This window comes from Schistocerca serialis, chromosome 1 (assembly GCF_023864345.2).
Source record: "Schistocerca serialis cubense isolate TAMUIC-IGC-003099 chromosome 1, iqSchSeri2.2, whole genome shotgun sequence".
NCBI classification, from domain to species: domain Eukaryota; kingdom Metazoa; phylum Arthropoda; class Insecta; order Orthoptera; family Acrididae; genus Schistocerca; species Schistocerca serialis.
The window spans coordinates 478,688,469-478,714,992 of NC_064638.1; the positions used below are offsets into that span (position 1 = coordinate 478,688,469).

Genomic DNA, 26,524 nt, shown 5'->3' on the forward strand with positions numbered 1-26,524 from the left:
TTATTCAGATGGCCCTGCCCTTGCTTTTATCGTCTTGCTGCATTCACCTGTATTTTTCGGGTATGTCTTGCAGTTTTGTTTATTATGTAGTAAAATTAGTTTTAGTCGTTAGAATGTCACCACATTGTCAGCTAATAAAATCCTCAAATCACAATGAAAGACTAGTACGTATCCTAAACTCATCACTGTAAACTATATAGGCCTATCGAAGACAATTTTTTGTATTGGCTGTCAGTATAAAATAGCAGACAGTGAACGCCCACCTGAAACGACTGTATCGCGCAGTTGCTGAGTTTTATTACGGAAATTCCCACAAGTAGAGGAGCAATTAGCACCTACCAGCGTTTTCAAAGTAATGAGCGGGGAAGCCCACCGACCGCTCTGTACTCTGTAAGAACATCTTACTCCATTCTGCCACGTGACTTGCCGCTGAGTGAAGCTGACTTCAGCCGAAATACATTTTCGAAATGTAAGAAACGAATTTTTTTTTTTTTTTTGAGCTTGCTCTAGACGCTTCGAAAGTACCTTCTCATTGTCTCAGGCTTTGTGATCTTTCAGCCATTCGTCTGCCTTCTCTAACGAGGATACGCTGGTTCCCCTAGGACTCAATGGCATGACAATGACACTCAAAACCGCCCTTCGGCCACGGGAACGCACAACATAATTTTGGGTCAATTACTTTACTGTGGTTGTGAAAGTCTGTCATTGGAATATCTACCTGGCACATACTTCTTGGAATTAGGCGAGACCATCAAGAATGAAGGTTTTCTCCAACGCTACCTCTTTTTGTGCCGGCACTGTCTATTGGAGTTACAATGTTAACGCGTCACAAAGATACAGACTGCTTTAGAAGTATTGTGATTTAGTTTTTTTTTTTTTTTTAATGTAGATACTCAAAAGAAAAAACTTAATTCATATTATAGCAGTTAAAAAGACGCCAAAGAACTACGATTACATTAGTGACCGTAAGGAGGACGAAGGAAAGAAGCGTCGGCCACTGTGACCGAGCGGTTCTAGGCGCTCGAGTTCGGAACCGCGCTGCTGCTACGGTCGCAGGTTCGAATCCTGCCTCTGTTTGTTGTGACTGAGATTGTGCACGGTAGGGACACTGGTCTAGTGTTCCAGAGGGCGATGGTCTGCCTATCCATACCTACGTTTCTTGTAGTCACACAACATCACTTAAAGTTAATGTAGGGATCGTTCCTCAGCAGTTTGGTGCCATAGGAACTTACCACCTCATTAATAAGATTTTCAATTCAATTTGATTACATTTTGAGCGTAGTAAGAGCCATGATAGAGGTTCGTCTCTAATTACAACCTTGTAGCAACTGGATGTCACCAGAAGGGAAAGAAAGATTTATGGAGCTATATTTTAGTATTGTCACTATTGTAGTTAAGTTTTACAATGAAAATTATCACTGAAAAAATGAAAGCTTTTAAAACACTGACATGATCTTTGATTAGCCGGCCGGTGTGGCCGTGCGGTTGAAGGCGCTTCAGTCTGGAACCGCGTGACCGCTACGGTCGCAGGTTCGAATCCTGCCTCGGGCATGGATGTGTGTGATGTCCTTAGGTTAGTTAGGTTTAATTAGTTCTAAGTTCTAGGCGACTGATGACCTCAGAAGTTAAGTCGCATAGTGCTCGGAGCCATTTTGATCTTTGATTAGTGAAATGCTATTTATTCTCTCTTCCGTTACACTGAATCACGAAATTCAATTTTTGCACTGACATGTTATACTGGATGATGTGTCAGTTTTTCATCAATGGCTGTTTCCACGTTTTGTACTGCGTTTGTTAAGTAATGTGTTATTATTGATCCTCGATTGCTTGTTTAACAACACTGAGTTTTTGGTGTCATTAAATTGTCAGTAAAAGCAAGAATTTACTAAACATTACAAATTCCCTAGAGAACAACAAGTAACAACTGCCAACTTAAAAAGCTAAGCGAATACGTGTAAGATACTCTTAGAAAGATGTTCAAGTAATGGTCTATTTTAGAATACACATGATTTGTGACTTGTGAAAAAGTGAAACCTTCTGCGCTCCTGCATCTTCTCATTTCCTTTTGCACAAGTGAACGTATTGAAAACTCAACCTAGTGCTATCTGGCGACTTTCATAAGGTAGTTATGTTCATTTTATGAAGCAGGAATTGGAATGATTGACGAAGGAATTAGGGTAGACTCAAGAAGTAAACGACACGGATTTTCATAAAAATTGTATTTAATAAATATAAATAGTATTCAAATAAATAAATAGGCAGGTACAAAAGAGCGTAGTACAAAATACATATATCGTGGGACTAGCATGTCTAGCCTAAGGCTCACTGGGAATGTGTACACGTCCGCTCATACGTACACAGGACGCGAATCAGTCAGGCAGTGGTTGCGCTCTCCGGGAACCGAACCCCGGTCACGCACGGAGTAATACTGACACCACCGTGGCACGCACTGGTCTGGCTCAGTCTGCTGCACACCGTGAGAAATCCCCTGAGTTCGAAGTGGAACACCTCTCCATTCCAAGCGCTCGGCGCAGCACGCCGATTGCAAAGGGAGCACACGTCTTCCTCGTACACTGTGCGCCAGACCAGTTTCACTGTACATTTCAGAGCGAAACAAAAGGCACTTTCGTTGAAGCTCGAAGCACTGAAGCCCTTCGAAGGATATTTCAGTCTTTGTTTTTTTTTATTTTTACAAAATTTTTCTTCAGTTGTGGTACTTACTATGTACACACACTATGAGAAACCTGGAGATCGTCTCCAGTGACACAACACAGCCTTCATAACAAAAAAAAAAAAAAAAAATATCGGTGAGTTAGAAAACTCACGAATAAGGCACGTGAAAATGCGCCATTTAATGAAGAAACAAAAAATGCAACTTCTCATTTCATCCTCGATGAGATACTTCGTTATATGTCTGCACCGACCCGGGTGCTTATGAGAAATTAACAATACTCCAGTGTAGACACAGCAGCTGGTGGTGAACGCACGTGGATAGCGTCGGCCGTGATGACCCGACTCCAGCGGCCCACCGCGCAGCCGCCTGTTACTCACTGGGAATCACAACCGGTAACGGGTTCCGCAGACTGGGAAGGCACTCTAGTGGAGCGGACTCGGCTGCAGGCTCGAGCTGTCTGGAGGGCGTTGGCCGCGCCCTGCGGGGGCGGCATTACGGTGGCTGGCTGTGGCTCTGGCTGTAACTGTGGGTGTGGGTGTAGGCGGACTGCGGCGAGACGCCCGCACTGTGCACGGGCACCGGCACCACGAACACCTCCAGCTTGTCCTTCTCGTCGGTGACGCCGTAGCACAGCGAGTCGTAGGGCGGCGGCGCGAACATGCTGTAGGGCGGGGGCGGCGGCCCTTCAGCCACGGCGGGCAGCCTCGGGGGCTCGTCCAGGCCCGCCCCCGCACCCCCGGCGGCGCCCGCGGCCTGGCTGCCCGCCGGTTTGTGGCAGCAGCACTCGCTGCAGCTCACCGCCAGGAAGAACGCCACCAGACCGCCGAACGATCCGATGTACCACACCAGCGACCACGGGTCCAGCTGCTTCGGCTTGTCGTTACCGTCTGCAAGAAGAGAGAAGTTCTATCTAAGTACACAAGTTACTCACAGTAAGTCTACTGCCTAAGGGGAATGCTTGAAGCTGAGGAATTATACAGGATGCAGGTCAAGTGATCAGGCGTTGAAGTGTGAGCACATGGATGCGAAACGGGTAATCTACACTGACAGGCGTTGTCAACTCACAAGAGGAAGGCCTCAGACACGGCCAATCGATTCGGCTCAAATTTGACAGGTCGCTTGTATACAACCTAAAACGAGGGAATGTAAGATATTTTGGGCCAACAACCCCGCGTTTTTTAGAAAATCATCCATAAAGGTAATGACTAGGAATCGAGGATAATTGTAAGAGAGCATTTTTCACCATCAGGTGTGGGACCCGAAAACTTATACTTTTCCAGAAATCGAGGTAAGAAACTTTTACAACTGTCCCTTCTGTACCCACATGGTAAACGATTTTCGCCGCCTGCACCGACAGCCCAACGGCCAAGGTAACTGCCTGAGAATAGGAGAACCCGGGTTCGAATCTCGAAGAAACTGTATTCATTCACAAAACGTATTTCATTCGGGGCTGTAACGACGGAAAAACCACTACATGTATCCGCGAGGTTCGCGGCAGCCTGATGACGGAAAACAACTCTTTCCGATTGACTTCTATAAGGTTCATGCTGGACACCTTCACTCTTCCAGGTTCACAACTACAATATGACGAATAGGCAACCGGGACAACATAACTCTCTCCGCGTGCATTCTGTCCCGTGCCTCGCTGTAAACAAGCGTCGCGCGGTTGGCTATCTGCGGTCCCTCGTGAGGAATTCGCAGCATTCTTACTCGGAGTTGTTTTCATGTGACAAGGCTTGAAAGTTTCATACTTTACTAACTGACGGCGTTCGGAAAATTAGTTTGCCTACCTTATTATTATCATTCCTTATTGATTTACTTACCTTATTAAACCTCCTATCCATACAATTGAGATATGGAAAAATACAAGCGAAAGGAATGGCATCCGCTAGCTTTCTTTGAGATTCGAACCCGGGTTTTCCGATTCCCAGCCACTTACCTCGTCCGTTGCGCTATTGGTGCTGTCGGCGAAAAGCGTTTACCATGTAGGTACAGAAGAGGCAGTTGTAAAAGTTTCTTTCCTCAAGTTGTGGAAAAGTTTGTGTTTGCGGTCCCCATACCTGATGATGAAAAATGCTCTATTTACAATTATCTATCGATCGTTCCAATTTTGAGTCGATTACTCGTCATAGCCTTTAGGGGTGATTTTCTCAAAATTGCGGGGGTGTTCACCCAAAATATGTTAGATTCCTTCGTTTTAGGTTGTATACAAGCGACCTGCCAAATCCGAGGCGAATCGGTTGGCCGTGCCTGAGGCCTTCCCCTTGTTAGTAGTGCAATACGACACTGCAGGGAACATCAGGCCGATAAGTTCGTGACGTTTCTGAAGACTTAACGTGGAAGGAGAAGGTACCACGTATAAAAAAAATCTTCACTTACTCGTATTTCACCCTGTATATAAAACAACGATCAAAAATTTTCTGTTTGAGGTCATTGCTGCTACACATATGCAATGTAGCATGACTCCGATGCAGATATGTAAGTACTGAAACGCAGGCACGGGATTAGTGTGACTTTCGTGCCTTTCTGACGTGTATGCAATAAATATGGAAACGTGAATTATGTCGACGTTATTACCAAATGCGTCCAAACAGAACCATGGAGCTGTTATTCTTTTCTAGCCTGCTGCAGTGGACATCCATCGGAGAATAAAACTGTGCATGGCCAGAAAATCTGTCGAAAATCATCGTTGTGGAAAGGTGCGCTGCTCCTTCATGAAACACACGCACCTATATTGCAGACGACGTAACGCTGAAGTTATGACAACTTGCGTGGGAGACACGCCAGCACCCACCCTACAGACCTGATATCTGCCCAACACGCCTTTAGTCCCTTAGAAAGAGGCAATCATGTGCAGCAGGCACTTACGAACTACTTCAAACAGCAGGTCACGGTGCTTTACCATAGGGGTATCTTCAGCCTGGTGTATCGGTGGGACGATTGCCCTATTGCTTAAGGCGATTTTGTCTGATTGGCATGGCACACCGATTCTGACCGGACCCCCTTAGAACAGAAACTTTCTGATCTCCGAGATCATACATATATATATATATATATATATATATATATATATATATATAGAGAGAGAGAGAGAGAGAGAGAGAGAGAGAAACACATTAACTTAGTTATCTTCTAATGTAGTTAGTTATTCCGTACCTGAGGACGGCGACTTCGGCGTTGTTGACGTCTTCGTTTCATCCTCTCTCTCCCCCCAGAATATCCTTTCTATTGGGGCGAACTCTTCGTCCTCTGCAACACAAGAAGAGGTACCATAAGAAGCGTGTACAAAACTTTCTGCGTTTGACTTTAAAAGCTAGTGCGGGACAAAGAACAAGGAAAATTTTCAGGAGCACAGGTGTTTTCAAGAAATTAGATTGCGGAAGTTACTTTGTGCATTACATACGACACCAGGGCTTGGCTCTTTAAAATAGTGATCGAAACCTCCGTAACGTATTATTAAGGAATACATCCAGGAAACAATGTCAAAAACTTATCGTAATAATATGCGAGTAACATGAGTCCTTTCATAGATTCCGCCATTTTTTATCTCTGAGTAATGGATAATGTCTCAATAAACCGTAAAAGCTGCTTTTCGGTATAAGATTTCCGGAGTTCTTTTCAGATAACTGGAATTAGTGTTGAAGATTCAATCAAGCCTTTTGTATCTTCCTACAGCCAAAACGCAGCTATACATATGTTGCTGTATTGCAGTTTAACAATGTTAAACATATTAATCTCAGCACACTGTCTCTTGGCCCAACTCCCGTTTCAGTCTAGTTCTCTCAGCAGACTACAAGGGAAACACAGTATATGGTTCTTCCGCATAAGACAAACATTTGAAACGTATTCCTCAACGCATTTAAAATTGCGCATTCATTGGAGGTATATGTGGTGCCACTTTGCGTATTATTTTTTTATTTATGTGAAGTTTCTTCCTCACATTTCTAGAACTATGTGAGGCAAAGCACACTGAGTGCGTCAATACATACCGAAACATATTCACAGTAAGAGAGAACATGATTTTTTAAAATATGAACGTGTACCAGTCTTAAGGAGATACTTTAATTTCATATTCTCTCAACTGTGGCCATGCATACAGTCGCGTAACAGAGTAATTAAATCTAATGCAAAAATGTAAATAGAAGGTTAACACATCCATGTAACTTAAATAACATAGATGTTTACTTCAATTTTTTAATTATAGCTGTTACTTACATTATATCATATTAAATGTTGAGTTCTAAAAAATTTAACTGTTACTTGTCAAGTTATTTTTCTGAGGGACAAAAATGAGCAGGAGAGAAGAGAAATAGGACAAAAAAGGTACAAGAGGAAGAAAGAAAAACTGACAGAGGAAGTGGAAGGAAGAATGAGGCAATGCAGGTCTATACGCCTAAAATGTTAATGGAACTACTAGTAACGGTACGCTTCAAACGTAAGTTAAGGAATTAGTATGTTTCTTTGGAAAGTATTGTTTTAAGGAAAAGAGTTATAGAGCCAATTGTTAGGAAGGTAAATCGTCGGTTAGTCAACAATAAAACTTGTTAATATAGGATTATATCGTCAAAAACGCACAAATAATTTTAGTTTTGTTAAGCACAAATACAAAGTTCTTTTACGCTTTACACTATTCTTGTTGATATACCTCTGTGCCTGGTCATCTCCGCACGCTCTGGTGCTAAATCTGTATCCTCCTCCCCGTCATCGAGTGTCGATGTTGAAAAAGGCAACAAATTTGCGGAAGTATCTTCACCGAATATGTATCCCATTTTTGAAATGTATCTCTTGAGATACTGTAGAATGGGATCAGCGTCCTTCTCGGCTTCAGATTCCCCTACAGAGAATGAAATACCATCAGAAACTAATTTACGTGCGATTTAGACAGACTGCTTCAAGAGGAAAAAGAACAATTAAGAAATAAGAACTTGCGGCTAAAACGGAACGTGCGTGCGCAGTTTTGAATGTTAGTAACATGCCTTAGCACAGCGAAGCAATAAGCTATGCAGCGTGTTAGTAAAAGCAGTCGTCACCCTCAAACGTTAATTTGGACGCGACAATTTTTTTTTCTATGCGTGGCCCTCGTAGAAATGTTGTCAGCTTATTTTCCCTCCGTGCTATCTGTGAAGAAACCAGTCCAGCAAATTTGCGGGAAGATGCAAGCGGACCATTTTAAAGTTGACGTAATATCTGATTAGTGATATTTCTCACTACATTCAAACAAAGGGCTCTGTAGACAGATCAGACTACAGCAGCTATCGGAAAGTCTTCGGAGTTTCTCGGTCATGAGCTATTAAGATTATGTTTACAGACAGTCAATCTGTTGAAAATAATGTATCAGCACCGCACTACAGTCCCTGTCAGATACGAATTAACACCTATGTTCACTTCTGCCAGCAGTTTATTCGATAAACAGAAATTATACAAGAACACGAGCAAATCACCAGAACAGAACGCACGAGTGTAGAAGGCTGATATCACAGCCTAGCGCGGCGCTAAATATTTGTAGAAAACTGGGATATCTTACATACTTGTAATATGACAGCTTAGTACTTGTTCAGCGTATGCGAGAAATGATGTTGGAATGATATCGCAGACAGTGTTCAACATTAATTGTTGTAGCATTAAAGAGCAAGGTCGCAATGGCTACGCTGCTAACGAACTTAACGACAGAAACAGAGCGAAATTTTTATACAGGCCGTAAACGGTAAACTGTTTACAACGTACCACCGTGGTATAGAGAAAGTCAAGACTAGCAAATTTATAGGCTACTGGGCCGCCTGTGATCTTTCTTCTCGGGAATATACCTCAAAATTTTGTAAGTTTATCTCGAAATACTGTAAAACTGCGGCCTCTGGCTAAAATACGCCCCAGAATGAAATGAAACAAAATATTATATTCATCTTTGATATCTGAGACTAACAGTTTAAGCGTAGAGATCGAAATGATATCAAAATCTCGCGCGACACGCATACGCTGGACCTTGGGTGGTTTTTGTAGGCCCGTTTAAGGTACTTTTCATACATGTTTGACGACAAGTGGCCTGTATGAAATTGTTAACCTCGAGTTCCTGACAGTACTTTCTTACGATGTGAAAAATTATCGCTTACACCTTGCACAGAACGAACAACACTTTTCTAGCGCGCCAAGGGAAGGATACACGGCTCAACGCAGGCTGCCGGTACGACTGGTCTCGCAATATGTCCGTGACACAGAATCGTCGTAGGAATCACGGGTTTATGAAATCCGACAGTGGTTGTCGGTGGGCCCTTGTGGCCCTCTGAGAACCGGGTTACTGGCGACAGCGCGGGCCAGGAAGGTCCTGTGGCGAGGGACAGTATTCTGCGTGTGGGAAGCGGGACAGCTCCCACAATCTTCGTAGGAATAAACACTGGGACTGTCTCTTGCATTCCTTGCTTGCATTCGTGTTCGTTCTGCATCTTCTCCCAGAAAATAAGTTGTAAATGCGAATCGAGCGCATTCATATAGCTAACTCACCAGTTGCAGATCAAGAAAATGGCAAGCTTCTATTTAATGATAGGGAAACGGAAAATTGTTGTCTGTCTACTGCAGAGAATGCTTCAGAAACAGATGTATACCTTAAACTGAAAGAACGGCTCAAGTGTGAGATCCGTATCACACCTATTTAAGAGGGATCTTGGAGCGTATACAAAGACGAGTAGAGTCAACAGTCAGTAGTCAGTCTGACTAGTGTCACTAAACGCTAAAAATGGAACCTGCGCAGCTCTCCTGATCGCACAATTTGAAATAATGTGTGTTACGTCCATGATCCACCAACGTTCTGCTGCCAGATGGCAACATGCAAGTCGAACTGTTCGTGTCAGTTACCTATACCTTAAAAACCATCTGCTTGCACGCTGTTTTAGGCTGACACGAACGTGGAACTTAGAATACAATTTTGACAACTAACTGCTATGAGCCGGCGAAGCTTACACTCCAACGTAGAGGTTTATTTTCGTACAATTTGGTTTACCTGCCTCCGCGTTATGAGTTGCAGTGCTACTCACTGAGCGACACGGAAGCAGATAGTAAGTTTCGCAAACCACAACTTAAGTTAGCATTATTTCAGTTCGTACCTGAATAAGTTAGGCGGTTAACAGCATCGCCTGCGAAATGTAGAGCTAGTTCAGTTCTTCGTTGAACGCGCAACATACGGTGAACCGGCTGCATCGGGTCGTATAGAAACAGTATTGCCGAAGTTTCGGGAAAGTTGTCGAAAGTAATAAAAAATAACTAGCGTACTAGATAATTGACGGAAACTTACAGGGAAGAAGAGGTAAGAAAAGTCGTAAGTACTACCATAATAACTTCAAGATGAAGCGGTTTTGGCTCCTCGTTTTTCCTTCTTTTTATACGTCAGCCATGCAAACTGACAGGACAGTTAAACGATAATGAATAAATGTTGTTTGCTTCCTGTTGCACAATTTTAGGTGCAAAGTGAAGTCTAACTAAATATGGAAATAATAATGCTATTCCTTGAATAATAAGAACGATGACAAAAAAAAGGCATCAAATCACTGCACAGAAAAAATAAAGGCAGACGAGGTCCCCGAAAAATTTTTGACTCGGGAAAATGTAGGAAAGTAGAGGGCGTTAATGGTAGGAAAGTAGATAGAAAGGTTTATGACATGTAAATGTAGAAAAACAGTTTCGCAAGAAAATAATTCCGGCCAGACAGTCACCCAGTGGGTTATGCAGTTTTCTCAGTAAATTTAAGGCTATAAACGGATTGGTTCGTTCCATATTCACACACTCTCTTGATAAGAAGCATCAGCTAACACTCTTCAAACCGAGGACTGTCTTGTGTTCACTCTAGTCCGGCACACAGGCTTCGTCACGAATGACCACGCCCGGTGCGCGACGCCCAACACCATGGCGATGCCTCTAAGGCAGCAAAGATTCACGTACGCTCTCGAAAACAGCCTGGCACACGTCCGTCGCTGTCGAAACGCCCCACTTAAGCCGCATCATCTCGCGACTATTATCACCCCATTATTTGCACGCAAACAACTCTAATTTTAGTGTCATTCGAGTGTCGCATCTGAGCTCTTAAGGCGCAAACAATGGCGCATGGCTTAGGTTAATCCGCACCTCATTCTGCCGTCCCAAGAGAACAGTATTTCTTTCCAGGCAGCGGTGGCTGCAAGAACGGCACGGCATAGTTCCAGGCCACCAGTTAGTCAGCTTTTGCATAACTAAAACCCAGAAATACTAGAGACGAGCTGCCAGAGTGAAGTAAGCAGGCTGCGAGGTGGCGGGAATCCAAATGAACCAGCCGGTGCTCCAACAAGCGCCAACAGATATGGGGACGCTGCGTCCTTTACAACCACATTTTAACGGATTGAGTTGCGACTGGGTAACAGAAAACTAAAGGCATCAGACAACTAGAAAGTCACCGAACCAAACTGTTGTCTACTAGAAACAATTCTATCAAATACGAAAGGACTGAAAGGCGTCTTAAAACGAACAAATGAACTTCAGTTTCTACGTAAGCAGTTGGGACGCATCGAAAGTGTAACTAACAACAAGAAGATCAAGACTTTTCCAGGCCGACAATTGCGGAAGCGCAACGGGCACCTGTAGGTCGAAGAACGAATTGCAAACATCAGCAAGAACATGATTAAAATGTTACAGATTTATTGACGAAATATTTGAAAGCATTTGAGATTGTCTTTGTGGGTGCAAGATTTAGACTTTTTTCTTGTTTCAGGTGCCACGGCCAAAGATTTATTTAGAACTATTCCACTCTCGACTCGGTTTTTATAAAATCACTGTTATTGACACGGCGATCAGTTGACTATTTAAGAGTATATGAGTGAGTATTTGGAAAAGGCTAACGACGCAATTTAGCTGTTCGTGGTGCAAATAACAGTGATTTGTTAAGAACCGGGATGGAAAATGGAATTGTCCTGTAAGAAGCTATCTAAAGCCTGTCTATTCAAATCGATCAATGCAGCGCAACAGTTGATTGCTAGGGTTAACGTATTATCGAGGTATCAGTATCTTTTCCTTGGGCATTTCAAAGGCAGTTGCTCAGGAAAAGTCATCGAAACGTTCTCTCCCCGATCGTCGTTAGTACTGATATAGTACTTTTCCTATTTGTCCTTCAGCAGACTACGTAAACTGTGTGTCCGAGCAAGTAATTACAGAGTCAGTAACTAACGTCTTTCTTCGAAAGCCTTATCGTTGAACAGGTGAAGTCTGACGTCAGTATAACAAGTGACTGATGTAACAGCCAGAAGGCAGATCTCAACAGTAGTGCAGTTTAGAAGACGAAGCACGTGGTCCGTGCGTTACAAAATCGTCCTAAGTGAGGAAGTTTTACCACGGGTATCATGCCTTGCAGGAAAAGCGCGATTTACTGACTAATCCGATATAAAATCTTCCCGCAATGTCCGCTGAGAACTTCCTAGCAATAAAAACTGCTGCTGTAGACGTGCGGAAGCGACTGTGTCACTTAGGGAGAAAGTTGTATTCCAAATAATGTCTAAGTTCATGACACTGCCAAACGAGGTTGCTTCAAAAAGAACGAGAGAGCTGCTAGGGAGGCAAAAATCAAAAACTGTACGGATCCCTCCTAGCCAACACAATTTTTCACCCTGCTGGCTAGATTTAATGATCGGAGTTTATGGCTGATGTGCTTGTAGGGGAGCAGGGTGTACAACGCCTGGTGGACGTGTTGGCACGCAGTGGACGCAAGCGAGAAAGAAGGAATCAGAGGCATCTGTTTACCAGGCGCAGAGCGATGTTAATTTGGGAACCACGGAAGGGGCCGACGTGCTGTCTCAAAATATTCTTCTTGCCCAGCAGCGCAGATTTCATTCCTCTTTACTATCAGAAGTCACATTTCTGCTGCTGATTTTAAACTACGTTAAATAAACGCTAACACAAAGCTCTATCTGAGCAATGGAAGATTAAATATACAAAGTTTTTTGCAATGTGTCCATTTTACTGCATTTTACTTAAAGGTGAGATCGTCAATAACGTAACATCTTCATTGACACTGAGGACTGGATGCAGGCCCATATTTTCACATTTCTATAATGTTAAATAATCACTTTTATGTCTTTTTGCAACACCACACACTGCTTGACACACCACTAGCATACAAATTACAGGCAATTATGCGGCTCCAAGGCCGAATAGAAGAGGAAACTTGAGAAATATTTGTTTACGGTTGCAAAGGATGTTACGCCTAAAGATGCCAGACTGACTGCACTAACTAGGAGATGCAGGTTTTCAGTCTGTCGATTGCTCGTATTATGCTAGCTATGAGGCGTTTGCATAGAGTGAAATGAACCGTTCACAAAGACAAGCTGTCAAATACTATTTTACTTTATATAACATTTAGCGTTAGTTTAACGTAAAAAAATTGAACCCGCAGTGACACACGGATCATTAACACAGCCTTGTGAAGGGTACATTAGATGCATAAAAGAACCACAAGAGGAGGGGAGGGCTAGGGAGAGAGGAGAGAGGCGTTGCTCATGGGTACTCCACCGCTTATCTAAAGGCCACTGTAGTTCATAGTTACGACTGAATCACCGATAAGAGTCTGTTGAGTAAACCAAGTTAACTACAGCTCCAGAAAAAAAAAAAAAAAAAAAAAAACTTTGTGAACTGCTCTTACGTTCGAGCAGAAATACACAGCGTATTGAAATTGCGTCAACTTTCTCTGGATTATCCAAAACCAATAGGACTATATTCAGTGTGTGTGTGATGTTCATGAGTGCAGTTTTGCAAACGTATTATTGGTATATTCTACAACGTGCTCGTATAGCGTAATGCCCTGCGTGCTCGCTTGCTAGGCAGGGAGGTAACACGGACCGGACGATTTATAGGTGTACAGATGGCGCACACGACGTCCCTCGCTTCCTTAGGTTACCTTGACGGCTGGCGTCAGGGAGGGCATCCAACCACGATGTTAATAAAATGAAATCTTTCAAATCCTGAAGAAAGTGGACCCCCTATTAGACGGTTAACCAGGAAAACGCTACGAAAGACAAAGGAAGAATTGGTACACTCTAGAATCGTGTAGGAGTATCTCTTCTTTTTCCAGAAATTACCACTATCCTTTCCCTGTCTGCTTTTACACAGAAGACGTACTGTCGTCCTCTGGGCGTGTACTACCGACCAGGAAGCGGTTAGACCGCATAGCCTGATAACAGTGAGTAAGGGGAATGGGTTAAAATACGGCCGAGCAAATAAGCGTTATCTTCCCAACGGACAGGTACATCTCTGTTCAAACAAGCTCGCTCGCTTTCCTAAATACGGCCAGCTTGTGCGACAAACAGGTCTTTGCGGCTGGAGTTAAGAAAGACGGAACGGGATAAATAATTACTGCGTAGAAGGTCCTACATTCGCTGCGCGCAATACCTCTGACTCCTGGAACTTTAAGGTCATTTCGGTTGTCCGTCGTTAGACAGGAAAAGAAGCTTTGGATGGATCTCAAAACTTGCAGGGTAACATTCACTGCCTGGTTCAGTTAGGCTGAAATTCTGACGTTGGTAGGACATTTATAGGTCGAAATAGTTAAAGTATAATTACAATTGTCACCACCAGATATATGCCTTGAATTAATGACGTAACCTTCTACTAAGTCGTAATGATGATAATGCATTCACATCTTATTTCAATTCTTACGTGGTTCGCTCTTCACCTGGAATATTTCTCTTGTTATATGCTGTCGCTGTCGCAGTCTCTCTCTCTCTCTCTCTCTCTCTCTCTCTCTCACTCACTCACTCACTCACACACTCACACACTTTCGCGTATACTGACAAGAATTTCTCCTGTGTTGCTCGATATGCGGAGATGACCTAACTGATCGAATCAATATTGAGCTAGCAGGAGACGGTAGTTGACACGGGGCGAAACTGTCAAGATTCAATCGGCCACAAATTGAGCCGGCCTTGCTGTAGCTATGCGTCCCCGAGGCCAGGCAGAGCTCACGTGGACGGAGCTGTTGCTAAGGCGACCAGTCTCTACTGTCGCACAGTAAGAACTGGAATTCTTGCTCGCGCAGTATCCTCGAAGTCTCGGCAAGGTGGGCGTAGCTGATGGCCGAAAAACAGATGTTTCCATAGTAAGAATTGAAGGTCATCGAAATTACTGAGGTATACAATTTTTTTTGATAGTTCTACGAGCAAGAGTGCTTCCTGACGGGATAGTTATTAGTGTTAATCATATACTTACAAAACGATTAATTTCAGTACGCCTGGAGTTAGCAATCCCGACCTGTATTCTTAGAATTATCAAACACAATGGGCATAAGTAGCATTACGTAGTTCTTAAATCATTTTTTGTCATATAAAACTATAAAACACATAAAATGCTAGGAAATATTTGCTCATCCACGAAGTACGACGTTATACTTGATTATTCCTGAGAATAAAATAACTCGTCCGTTTACGAATCTGTACAAAGCGATTGCGTTTCACTGTGATTATGTAATGATAAAGAAACCGTTCGAAACAAATTTACTTACTAAATACGAACACCGAGGTTGAGAATTCACAGTTCCAAAACTTAGAAATCTGTCCACGATAAACTGAGCTGGAAACTGGCATTTGGAGATTAGTATGCCGTAAATGTTAAAGGCAACACACGACTCCTTAGAAACGGCATAACACAATAAGTGGTGCGACTCTACTGAACGTGGTAAGATGGAATGTTGCCTTATGCGTATTCGTGGCTGTGGAAAAAACTTTACGCTGCATTTTTAATTAGAAACATCCAGACAGATAATTCTTACATTTGTGTTATTTATTATATGACTCCTTTCGGAAATATTCTATGCACAATGTCGTCTACATGACGACATGTAAGCATCAATAAATAAGGGTTCCTTCATTTGGAAATTGCTTTTGTATAAAAGAATCAGCGAGTAGGTGGCTTGTTTCTCCACAAAAACAGCCATGAATCTACCACTAAAAACACAATTTTCAGTTGATGTAAAAGAGTCTGCTTCCGTAGCTGAGTGTTCATCAAGACTGACAGTCTAGTGGAAGACTCGGGTTCGACTCCCGGTACTGCCAGGTAATTTTCCTTGGTGGAACGGGGACCAGTAATGCCAGTTGTGGAACTGATTGACCGAGTGGCGACGGCATCGGATTTCCTAACCCGAAAACAGGCGGGAGAGAGGTGAGCTGATGTCCACCCCTCCATATTGCGTCCAAATGACGCGATTGGCAAAGGATGACACGGCGGTCAGTCTGTCCCGATTCTGCCGATTTTGGCCTAGAGGGCAATGTTTTAATATGAAAAGATGTTTTCGTTTTATGCATCCTTGCACTGAGGTGACAAAAGTCGTGGGACAGCGATATGTACATATGCAGATGGTGGTAGCATAGCGTACACAAGATACAAAAAGGACAGTGCATTGGCGAAGCTATCATCTGTACTCAGGTGATGCACGTGAAAGGCTGTCAGACGTAATTATGGCCGAACGACGGGAATCAACATATTTTCAACGTGGTATGGTAACTGGAGCTGGACGCATAGGACATTGCATTTCAGAAAACGTTAGGAAATATGTGAAGAGAGTGCTGAGAATACCAAATTTCGGCATTACCTCTCACCACTAACAACGCCGACGGCCTACGCTTAACGACCGAGAACAGCGGCGTTCGCGTAGAGTTGTCAGTGTTAACAGACAAGCAAGAGTGCGTGAAGTAACTACAGAAATGAATGTGGGACGTACGGCGAACGTACCCGTTAGGAGGATGCGCCGACATTTACCGTTAATGAGCTATGGCAGCAGACCAACGACGAGGTTGTCGTTGCTAACAGCAGCACACCGCCTTCAGCGCCACTCCCGGGCTCGTGACCGTACGGGTTGAAACCTAGACGACTGGAAAACCGTGACCTGGTCAGATGAGTCCTGATTTCAGTTGGAAAGAGCTGATGATAGGTTTCGAGTGTGGCGCAGAGCCCACAAAGCCATAGGCCCAAGTTGTCAACAATTCACTGCGGAAGCTGGTGGTGGTTCCATAAAGTTGTGGTCTATGTTTACATAGGCTGGGTCTTCTGGATGCTCTGCGACTTGAAGACCGTTTACAACCGTTCATGGACGTCATCTTACCAAACAACAGTGAGAGCACTAATGCGCTGCTTCCTGGACTCGGGTAGGCGCGCCGTCCCCGAACCGAATCCGCCCGGCGGACTAACTACGAGGGTCGGTATGCCGGCCAGCCTGGACGCGGTTTTTAGGCGGTTTTCCACGTCCCACTAGGTGCATACTGGGCTGGTCCCGACGTACCGCCTCAGTTCCATGACGCTCAGACATTTGAAAACGTTCGCTCTACACTAGACGCAGACAGCTGGGGTACTCTACTTACATCCCAAAGGGTTCGGGGTGGCAGCAGGAAGGGCATCCGTCCACCCTCTGCAACTAACACTGCCAAATCCGCAATAACACTGCCTACCTCGCGTCAGCCGAACAAGGCCCACAGAAAGAAAGAATGAAACTTTTATGGATGACTATCCACCATGTCACTGGGCCACAATTGTTAGCGATTGGACAGTTCGACCGAAAGATTTGGCCATCCTCATCGCCCGAGATGAATCCCATCGAACATTTACGGGACATAATCGAGAGATCAGTTCGTGCACAAAACCTGGACTGACGACAGTTACGCAATTGTGAATGGTTATAGAGGCAGCGTGGCTCAACATTTCTTCAGGGGACTTCCAACAACTTGTTGAGTCCGTGTTACGTCTAGTTGCTGAACTACGTCGTGCAAATTAAAGGTCCCACACGACATTAGGAGGTATCCCACGACTCTGTGTATAGTCCGATACCTACTTACTGTGTATACAGTTCTGACTTGTCTGCTCTCGGAATTAATAGGCTTATCCCGCTCCCTGACAGATTCCATCGCTGGTGTACGATCGCTCCTCTGAAAGCCGCACTGGAGTGTGAGCTACCCCGCGCCAGCGCGGCCTAGCGCGTGAGTTAATACGGACCACGGAACCCTAACACGGCGAGCCCCGTTCGCAAGCTGCCTACAGGCCTTGAGCGCCTAACGGAAACCCGTCGGCCGTGGCGGCTTGGCGGGCACCGCGTGCTCCATAAAACACGGCGCGCCGCACCGCTCGGTGCAGCACAGATCTGGAGCACTTCCGGCTGCCGCGGGACAGCCCCGGGCTCTCGCAGCTGCACCGGCCTTCCTGTTCTGTCCTGCCTCACCACTCTGCTGTCCACTGTAACAGCTCGACAACTGCTCTCGGACCGTATATTGTAAACGGACATCTTGAATCAAGAAAAGCGGCGCAACACCAAATCGATTTCCGACCGCACTTAGGTATCCTTTGTCTCCTACTGCAACGCAACCATCAGTAACTTGTCAGTCAACTGTGAGAACATCAACAACAAATAGTTACGTAATCTCTCTCATGCCAAAGCCGTACCTTCCACCGGCACTGCCTTAAACGATGTGGCTATCTAGACCGCTACAAGAAGATAGCCGGCCGGTGCGGCCGTGCGGCTCTAGGCGCTTCAGTCTGGAACCGCGTGACCGCTACGGTCGCAGGTTCGAATCCTGCTTCAGGCATGGATGTGTGTTATGTCCTTAGATTAGTTAGGTTTAAGTAGTTCTAAGTTCTAGGGCACTGATGACCACAGATGTTAAGTCCCATAGTACTCGGAGCCATTTGAAACATTTGAACAAGAAGATAGAAATTGTAGTAAAAAGCCGTTCGTTCTAATTTAGCCATTCTTCGTGACACTCTTTCTCCTGATAGTGCTATACCCTCGAGATACGTAGGAGGAATTCTGTACACTTTGAAAAGAAAAAAATATAGTGGTTGAGTTAAGGCTCTTAAGGCGTGCCTTGTTAACTCTGTCGTCAAGAACTTCACCTGCAAAAGTTGAATGACCGAGTTCAAGATTTGGTCAGGTAATTTTAGGATTAGTACTGCTCTTTATGATACTTATAAAAGTACTGGCAGATAACGCAAGGTACATTCCTCCCAACTACGTTTCGCCACCCTTGTTGCACCGCCAGTAGGCTTTGATTGTTCCCCACTGTTTACGTCATGACAAAATCCAGATGTAGAGTTCACAAATACGTTGTTGTTGTTGTCGTCTTCAATCCTGAGACTGGTTTGATGCAGCTCTCCATGCTACTCTCTCCTCTGCAAGCTTCTTCATCTCCCAGTACGTACTGCAGCCTACATCCTTCTGAATCTGCTTAGTGTATTCATCTTTTGGTCTCCCTCTACGAGTTTTACCCTCCACACTGCCCTCCAACACTAAATTGGTGATCCCTTGATGCCACAAAACATGTCCTACTAATCGATCCCTTCTTCTAGTCAAGTTGTGCCACAACTCCTATTCTCCCCAATTCTGTTCAATACCTCCTCATTAGTTATGTGATCTACCCATCTAATCTTCAGCATTCTTCTGTAGCACCACATTTCGAAATCTTCTATTCTCTTCATGTCCAAACTATTTATCGTCCATGTTTCACTTCCATACATGCCTACATTCCATACAAATACTTTCAGAAACGACTTTCTGACACAAATCTATACTCGATGTTGACAAATTTCTGTTCTTCAGAAACGCTTTCCTTGCCATTGCCAGTCTACATTTTATATCCTCTACTTCGACCATCATCAGTTATTTTACTCCCCAAATAGCAAAACTCCTTTACCAATTGAAGTGTCTCATTTCCCAATCTAATTCCCTCAGTATGGTTACAGAATATTACCTGCAAAGCGCTATATGCTTTGTGAGTATTCCAAACAGGTTTCCATGGATATTTTCGTCACGTACTATTACGACGTCCGTTTGCAGGTGCTGTAACCATGTCTGTTCAAGTCACGAAAAGATATCTTTCGTCTGAGTAATCGGTAAGAAGATCAGTATGAAGATTATAGTTCAGCAAACTGTCAGGGACGTGGTAGTTAAAATGCGTCTCGGACTGGGTAACGATCAGACATACAATGGACCTCAGCCTAGCCAAAAAAAAAAAAAAAAAAAAAAAATCTGTTCGACATTCGCTTTAAGTGATTTTGGAAAAACGCTGAAAGTTGAAATATTGTAGGCCGGGCATTATTATTATTTATTATTATTAGAGTTCTATTTCTTCCAAATAATAGAAGTACAGTGGCTTAATTATTGCGCCACCCTCTCTAGGTAAAAATATGAGTAACAGTGAAGAACAATATGTGATAGTATTTATGGGAAAATCTCGTATCTAACTCTTGAACCGTTTATGAAATTGTGGGACATGCATTATATGATGTTTAATTTAGTACATTATCTTCGGTGGAGATATTACAAGAAGATACCTAACTAAGCTGAAAGAATGGAAGAAATATGTTTCACTTAGTAGAAAGCTAGGGACGAACTGTACTCCTGCAACAGTATCTTTTGCGTGTTTTCCCGGCAACTTAGTAGTACGTGAATATACATGTGACCGGCGTAAGAGTCGTGGGCGTACCACAGCACGGGGTGAAAGTGAAACAGTGACGGCGGACCTTTGTGTATGTAATGCGTCCGCCTACGTATCCTGGCCGAGGCGGCCTTGGGTCGGCTGCCTGTGCACGCCCATTGCGGAGTCGAGCGACGTGCGCCCTGCCAGAACACACCCACCCTCAGCTGGCGGGCCGCCAGTCAGTCGCTGCGCGCCGGATGACAAAAGGACCACACACGACACGCCCGCCGATGCCATCCGAGGGCGTCGCTGCTCTTCGCGGGGCGCCGGACGCATCCAGAAAGGAAGGTCTGCGCATGCGCACACTGCCGGCACTTGTCCGTGCTGCCTACCTGCTGTACTCCAGCCGTGTTCGGAGAAGGTAATCGTAGTTCGAGACCTGGAAGAGCACTCGAATCGAGTCCAAAGTGAAGCTTACAGGAACTGATTCAGAGTGGAATATTGCAGAGCACTACTCCTTAACGAAACTGATTCGTGATGCGTCCACAAAAATCGATCTTTACGAGTCTTCCCCTTCGCTGCCCGCTTGTATCTTCCAACCGAACTTGATAACCAGTTTTGGTGTCACTGCGACAGTAAAATCACGTAGTTTCACGATATCAATTAGCATATAGCGATGTCCGTGAAACACACACACACACACACACACACACACACACACACACACACACACCTCGAGGACTGCACTTGCAGGACACTGTTTCTCATTAGCGTACTACTGTACCAAGGAACTGTAACAAACTGATAGTCTCCTACGAGAACAGCATTCAGATCCATGTCACTTGGAACGTCATTTCAGCATGTTCATGATTCATCACCACATCTCATCACGAAAGACATGCGAATTACAGCGCAAGCTTTATATAAAACAAAAATACTGTTATAAGTAATGGAAGTGAGCGAAAACTTTGTGCCTTGTAGAATGATGAAGCTGCTGTAAATATTTCACATTTGAATATATGACACCTGTCATCTGGCTTATATGTTATTTCGAGCTGAAAATGCATGACTTAAAAAATATAATAACGTGAAAAGATCCGGCTATTAAAATTCTTAAACCCTGGTTAGAAACTGATGCTGTGTGCTGAATAGCAAGCTGGTCACAGATATTTCAAACTGAAATATCGGACCACGCCTCAACTCAAAACTTTGACTTAGCAGTGTGTCTTCTAGACATTCTCTCTTTCTACCTGAAATTTGCCTACTAAGCTAACGAGGATACCATTTTAATGGGATGTCCAGATACATTAATGAGTAGTCACTATGGACGGTCCTCTAGTAGGAGCCGTAAGTCAAGTTGTCAAATGGCATGTTTTGACGCAAATATCGACAAAGAAATGTTTATGGGTACTGATAAAGAATACTCAGTTGAAACTGGTAATGTCATTAATCAATTTATATGAGTGTTCACTGATGGAAGTAATGTGCTAACGGATGTTCTGTTAATCACGTGGCACGTTTGAACAAAGGATTATTTGGATAAAAGTTATCGGTAAACTTGCCACTTCAAATTCAGACAACATCCGAAGCTCTCGATGTCCACGTCTATCATCGTGAGCAGACATATCACTTGACGACTATGACATATAGTCATAGAAAGCAACGGATTTTATTGGACTCTGAGGCAGCAAGTTTACCGAGAACTTTTTAGCCAAGGAATCCGTCGCGAAACAAGTGGCAGATCAAGGAATATTAGGGCTTAACGTCCCATCGACGAGCTCTTTGTGAACGGAACACAAGTTAGTAATGGGAAAGAGTGGAGAAGAAAATCGGATGTGTCTCCTTCCAGAGGAACTATTCCAGCATTTTGATTACGCGATTTACAGAAATCACGGGACAGTTAAATCTCTCTGGCCGGATGGAGATTTCAACATTGTTCCTCCCGAATACTATTCAGTTGTGTTACCACTGTGACATCACGTTTGTTAGGACTGTAATAGGAGTATCTTAATTTAACGAAATAGGAAGCTACACTATTCGTATTAGAGAACATAATTACATCGGAAGACACTTCCACAGCTTCAATCGGAGTGCGGTCCCTGGGTAGACATTGTTTTTCTCTTATTTCGAAAAATGTACTCTCAGAGCTCTGCAGTGAATAGTACTAACACCTCATCCTCTTCCTGGCCTCAATATCTCACACATTATAGAGGGATGTTGGCTCGCTTTTTCACGCTAGCAAATGAGAAGATGGAATCCAAATAGCGACGGCTGTGGTCCTGGCGTCACCTGACAGGTTGTAGTGTTAACATTATAAAACAATGTGTGCAGAGTGTTTGTACTGCGTGCAGCGACTGGGGGTGTGAAATGAAAGAACACTATAGCACTAACCCATCTGCATCGTGCCAACCTTATTTTGATTTTTAGATGTTTCCCTAAAATACTTCAGGCAACTGCTGGGATCGTTCCTACCATAAGGCCACGGCCGACTACCTATCCCATCCTTATCAGACTACAGCTCTACGTAATTGATTGTCATGTTAATTAGTTTATTTTTGTTATTCATAAATTTTATTGCCAAGACATGACAAAAATCCTTGAAAGATGGCGCTTCACTTGACTACGGCCAAGTGGCAGTTGTGCCTCCGCAAATCGTCGGCCACCTAGCAGCAGGCGGGTGACAAGTGAAGCGAGAGAGCGGCAGCGGCCGGTAACCGGAGCCCGCAGGTGGCGGGGGCAGCCAGCGCGCCAGAGATCAAACTCCGCAAATAGGCGGCAGCAGCTGATCGGAGCACCGCCTGCGTCACGGACAACCTTGCCCGGCGCACGGTCGCAGCTCGCGACCGCCGGGGGGCTCGCCCACCGAGCGAATTTTCCACGGAATGCCCTTCCGATACGTTTCTCCAAAGTGGCTTGACTCATTTACGGAGTCGAGAAAACGATCAGTATACGGTCGCTTTCGATTCCGGGAAGTCGATAAGTCTCCAGCTTGCAAATGCAGTGGATTATCGTTAACATATTTTGCCGTGCAGTCGGAACACTTGCGATCTGTTTGCTACCCCAGACAGTGAGATCCGAACGAATCTGAATATAAAGCTCACTTTTTTTAAATAGTTAAAAATCAAAAACATTTCGAGTAGTCAGGGGCCCATAGCTTGTAGACATTCACGGAAAACCATAATTTTTTTTATTTATATTTAACTTTGTGGCAGCTACTGCTGAGGCTACTTCAAAACATTTTAAGGAGGCACTGATTCACAGATTTCAAGTATTTCTGAAAAACTCTTATTTGGCACATCAGCTGTACGTCATTTAGTTAAAATTAGTTAAAACAGTCAGTTCCTGTGAAATAAGAGGCTGTCCTTAGGAGCGTCTCTTCCTTTAATGCTTTGACCTGTTTTAAGAGAGAGAGAGAATGCTATTTTACTAAACCATGACTGTTCAGAAATTCCGAAACATGCCTAGACAAGCGAGAGATTTCATCGCGTCAAACGAACTAGAGAAGAAATTTCGTGTTGTAACTAGAAATCTGATGCCTGTAAGTAACAATTTAAACTCGTAGGAATAATAAAAATTTCCACAGCAGCTGTCTGTGGTACATGTTTTTAGGTCAGCCAAAGATCAGCCTTTAAGACAAATTATTTGTCTCATTACCTATACGGAATCTAGCCATTCAGAAATCACTGATAGCAATAATTAGTTATTGAGGTCGTATCCAACATGTTTCGTGTTCCGTTAGTTCTGAGGTCAAAATATTTGTAATTAATTTGCATCCCAAGTCTACAGGAGGACTGAAGCTAGTGGGTGACTGACACCATTTCTCAGACACTGGTTGGGTGTGATATTACTAAAAACCGCGATTAAGTGTTACCGTCCCAAGTCGCTGCAAAAGGATTCAGTTATCAAAGTTAAACAATGGCAACAAGCCACTGAAAACCGCATTACGTGGAATAAATATACTGAAATCTATTTTAATTGTTATATTTTGTCAGGTATCCCTTTTCCTTTGCAGTTCATGTTCACGGTATCGTAACAAGAATGGGTATTTTGCGTGCAAGTGTGATATTAAGTAAGTAAAAAAAAAAACCTTCTGTAACTACGACATATCTCACTGCTCGCACTAGACGCTTTGTTTGATTCTACGTATTTTGCAACATCCCCACATTATGCATTTGTGTAAGACACTATTACTCAATTTCCCTAGGAAACTTAGTTCATTTGTTTGCGATCTTTGTATCTTACTCCGACTAACGGACAGGAAAAACAAATTTCATTGTACTTCAAGTTGTACTTTAAGTTTTAACAATGACAAAAGACGTGCAGTCGTTCAGCTATTGGTTGGTTCTGGGATTGACACACTGTTGCAATAACGTATGTACAAACAACTATTGCTGAAACTCTGAACTATCAAAAAACTATTAACAGTAATTGCAATGAAATCCATTACTCACAGTTGTGCTCTTGTTGCTGCGGCAGATCGAAACAATTTTGCATAAAAAGGACACTTAACTGTTTACTAGCGTATGCAAAATTTGTGATAGACAGAAAAAGAGACCTAACTTCTCTCGCCAACACCGAGCTTGGCAGCGCCAGCCATTCGGCTATTCCGGTCACATAAGAGAGCCCTGTTCACTTTTAACGTCAGTGAGTTAGGACAGCAGACGATCCGATGTTGACGGAGCGAAGTCTAGAATAAACAGTGCGTGAATTCAATCACCTGACTCTCCATTGGGCTTCTGCGGTACGCGATATGAGGTAGCCGAACATCAGATTGAATTAACTGCTGTAATTCCAGTATGGATGCTACAGCTGACATGTTTCATGTAAAACTAGCATGACTAGAATGCATCGATTTAATTTTTGTTTCGGAAAATACTTGTCGTTGAACTAGATGCTGAAGTTTCGATGGCGTTCACTGGAATCATGCACGTGAGTGGCTAGTTTCCCGAAAGAGTAGTTTTATAGCAAACGCTAATACGGCTTAACTACTCTTGTGTTTCTAACAGACCGTCCTGTGGCAACAAAAAATCATTGGTTTGTCTTCTTTTCTCGATTTCAAGGTTTACCAGACATTTATTTCATTGACTGAATTCTCTATCGGTTCGTGGAACAATAAGGCAATAATGACAAAAAGAAAGAATTCCTTAAGGTTTTGCAGTTATATTGGTTTATTCAGGTCTTACGGGATCTAATGATTGCATAACCCGGCGAAAACCAGTTTGTGAATAAATTAGCAGTCTAGTCAAGGAAGAGATTCCTCCTTTTTTGTTAGGATGGCATTTGTCTCGACACTGGAATGGTACGGATGAAATTGGAAGAGTCATACATTAGACTGACAACAAAGCACTCCATATTCTGCTACATTCATTCGTAGACATACTATAATGAAACGGGTTAATGATGAGAAATAAAAACTGTGTCGAACCTGAATTCGAACAGGCGTCTGGGTCACCGCATAACAAAACTTCAGTTTTTCACTGTTTACTCTTCATATCTGACGCGTGTGAATCCCTTCATTATAGCATCACCTTTGCCTCTAAACACATTGTTAGATACAATGTCGAGTCTCTTAGAAGAATCACACTGACGCGAAACCTTAGAAATCCTTCAGGTCACCCACTAGTATTATCAGTTCCATCACCATTCAGAACGAAATAAAACAGAAAACTTTGGTGACCACCGCACTAATCGCGATAGAGGAGCACAAAATCTGTGGCACTTTTGCAGTTTACTCGTCACTACGTTATTTCCCGGGGAAACCTCTAAACACCTCGTCTGAAAAGCTTAGAGCATAGCGGCGAACGTGCCCTGAACACCGGCTGCGAGAGACAGCTCGGGGACGCAGCGGTAAACAAGAACTCACCGTCGGGCTGAACGGGTGTGGCGAGGGCTGCGGAGAACATTAGCGGCGTGACGACCACCAGCAGGAAGAACACCAGCTGCCACCAGTTCCAGGGGCGGCCCTCTCGCGGCGTCGACGTCATGGTTCCGTGGCGCGTCGCGGTACCGCCGTATACTTGCGAAGTGCTGTCGTATTCTGTACTCTGCAGAAGACCGCCGGCTCGCACTCGACTCTCACCGCACACACTGTCCGTCTCTGTGACTCAGCAAGCGCTGTCTGGCGCGCCGACCGCAGCGCCGCCGGATATATACAGCGCCGCGTGACGTCACGGGGCAGAGGCAGGCCGCGTCCGCGCCGCCGCGCCGCGCCGTGCCGGCAGCGTCGCTTATCTGCCGGTACCCAGAAGGAGTGCTTAGCGGTAAAGGCGGCCGCTTGCATCACATCTCGAGAACGTCTGCACAGCAGTGGACTTCGTCTCGTCTTTCAGACGTCCCCACGCGCAAAACATCTGGCTGCGTCGTATCGAGGTGTCTCGATTTTTACTCTGATTCTTACGGTCTCTTCTCCATTAGGATCCCCACCCCCAAGACACTTGACTACTCCGTAAAA

The 26,524-nt window shown here is 44.0% G+C and overlaps 1 protein-coding gene across 2 annotated transcripts; it reads right to left on the reverse strand.

The window, feature by feature from the left end:
* Positions 1-2,204: 2,204 nt before the first annotated feature.
* Positions 2,205-26,184, reverse strand: LOC126473605 (uncharacterized). 2 transcript variants are annotated; one of them, XM_050100772.1, is made up of 4 exons: positions 25,937-26,184; positions 7,320-7,508; positions 5,831-5,923; positions 2,205-3,561 (listed from the first exon to the last, which is right to left on the reverse strand). In XM_050100772.1, the coding sequence occupies exons 1-4, from the start codon at positions 26,055-26,057 to the stop codon at positions 3,167-3,169; spliced, it is 798 nt and encodes a 265-aa protein (XP_049956729.1). In that variant the 5' UTR covers positions 26,058-26,184; the 3' UTR covers positions 2,205-3,166. The 2 variants fall into 2 exon arrangements, with proteins under 2 accessions (XP_049956729.1, XP_049956738.1); XM_050100781.1 differs by lacking the exon at positions 7,320-7,508.
* Between the last annotated feature and the right edge of the window lie 340 nt (positions 26,185-26,524).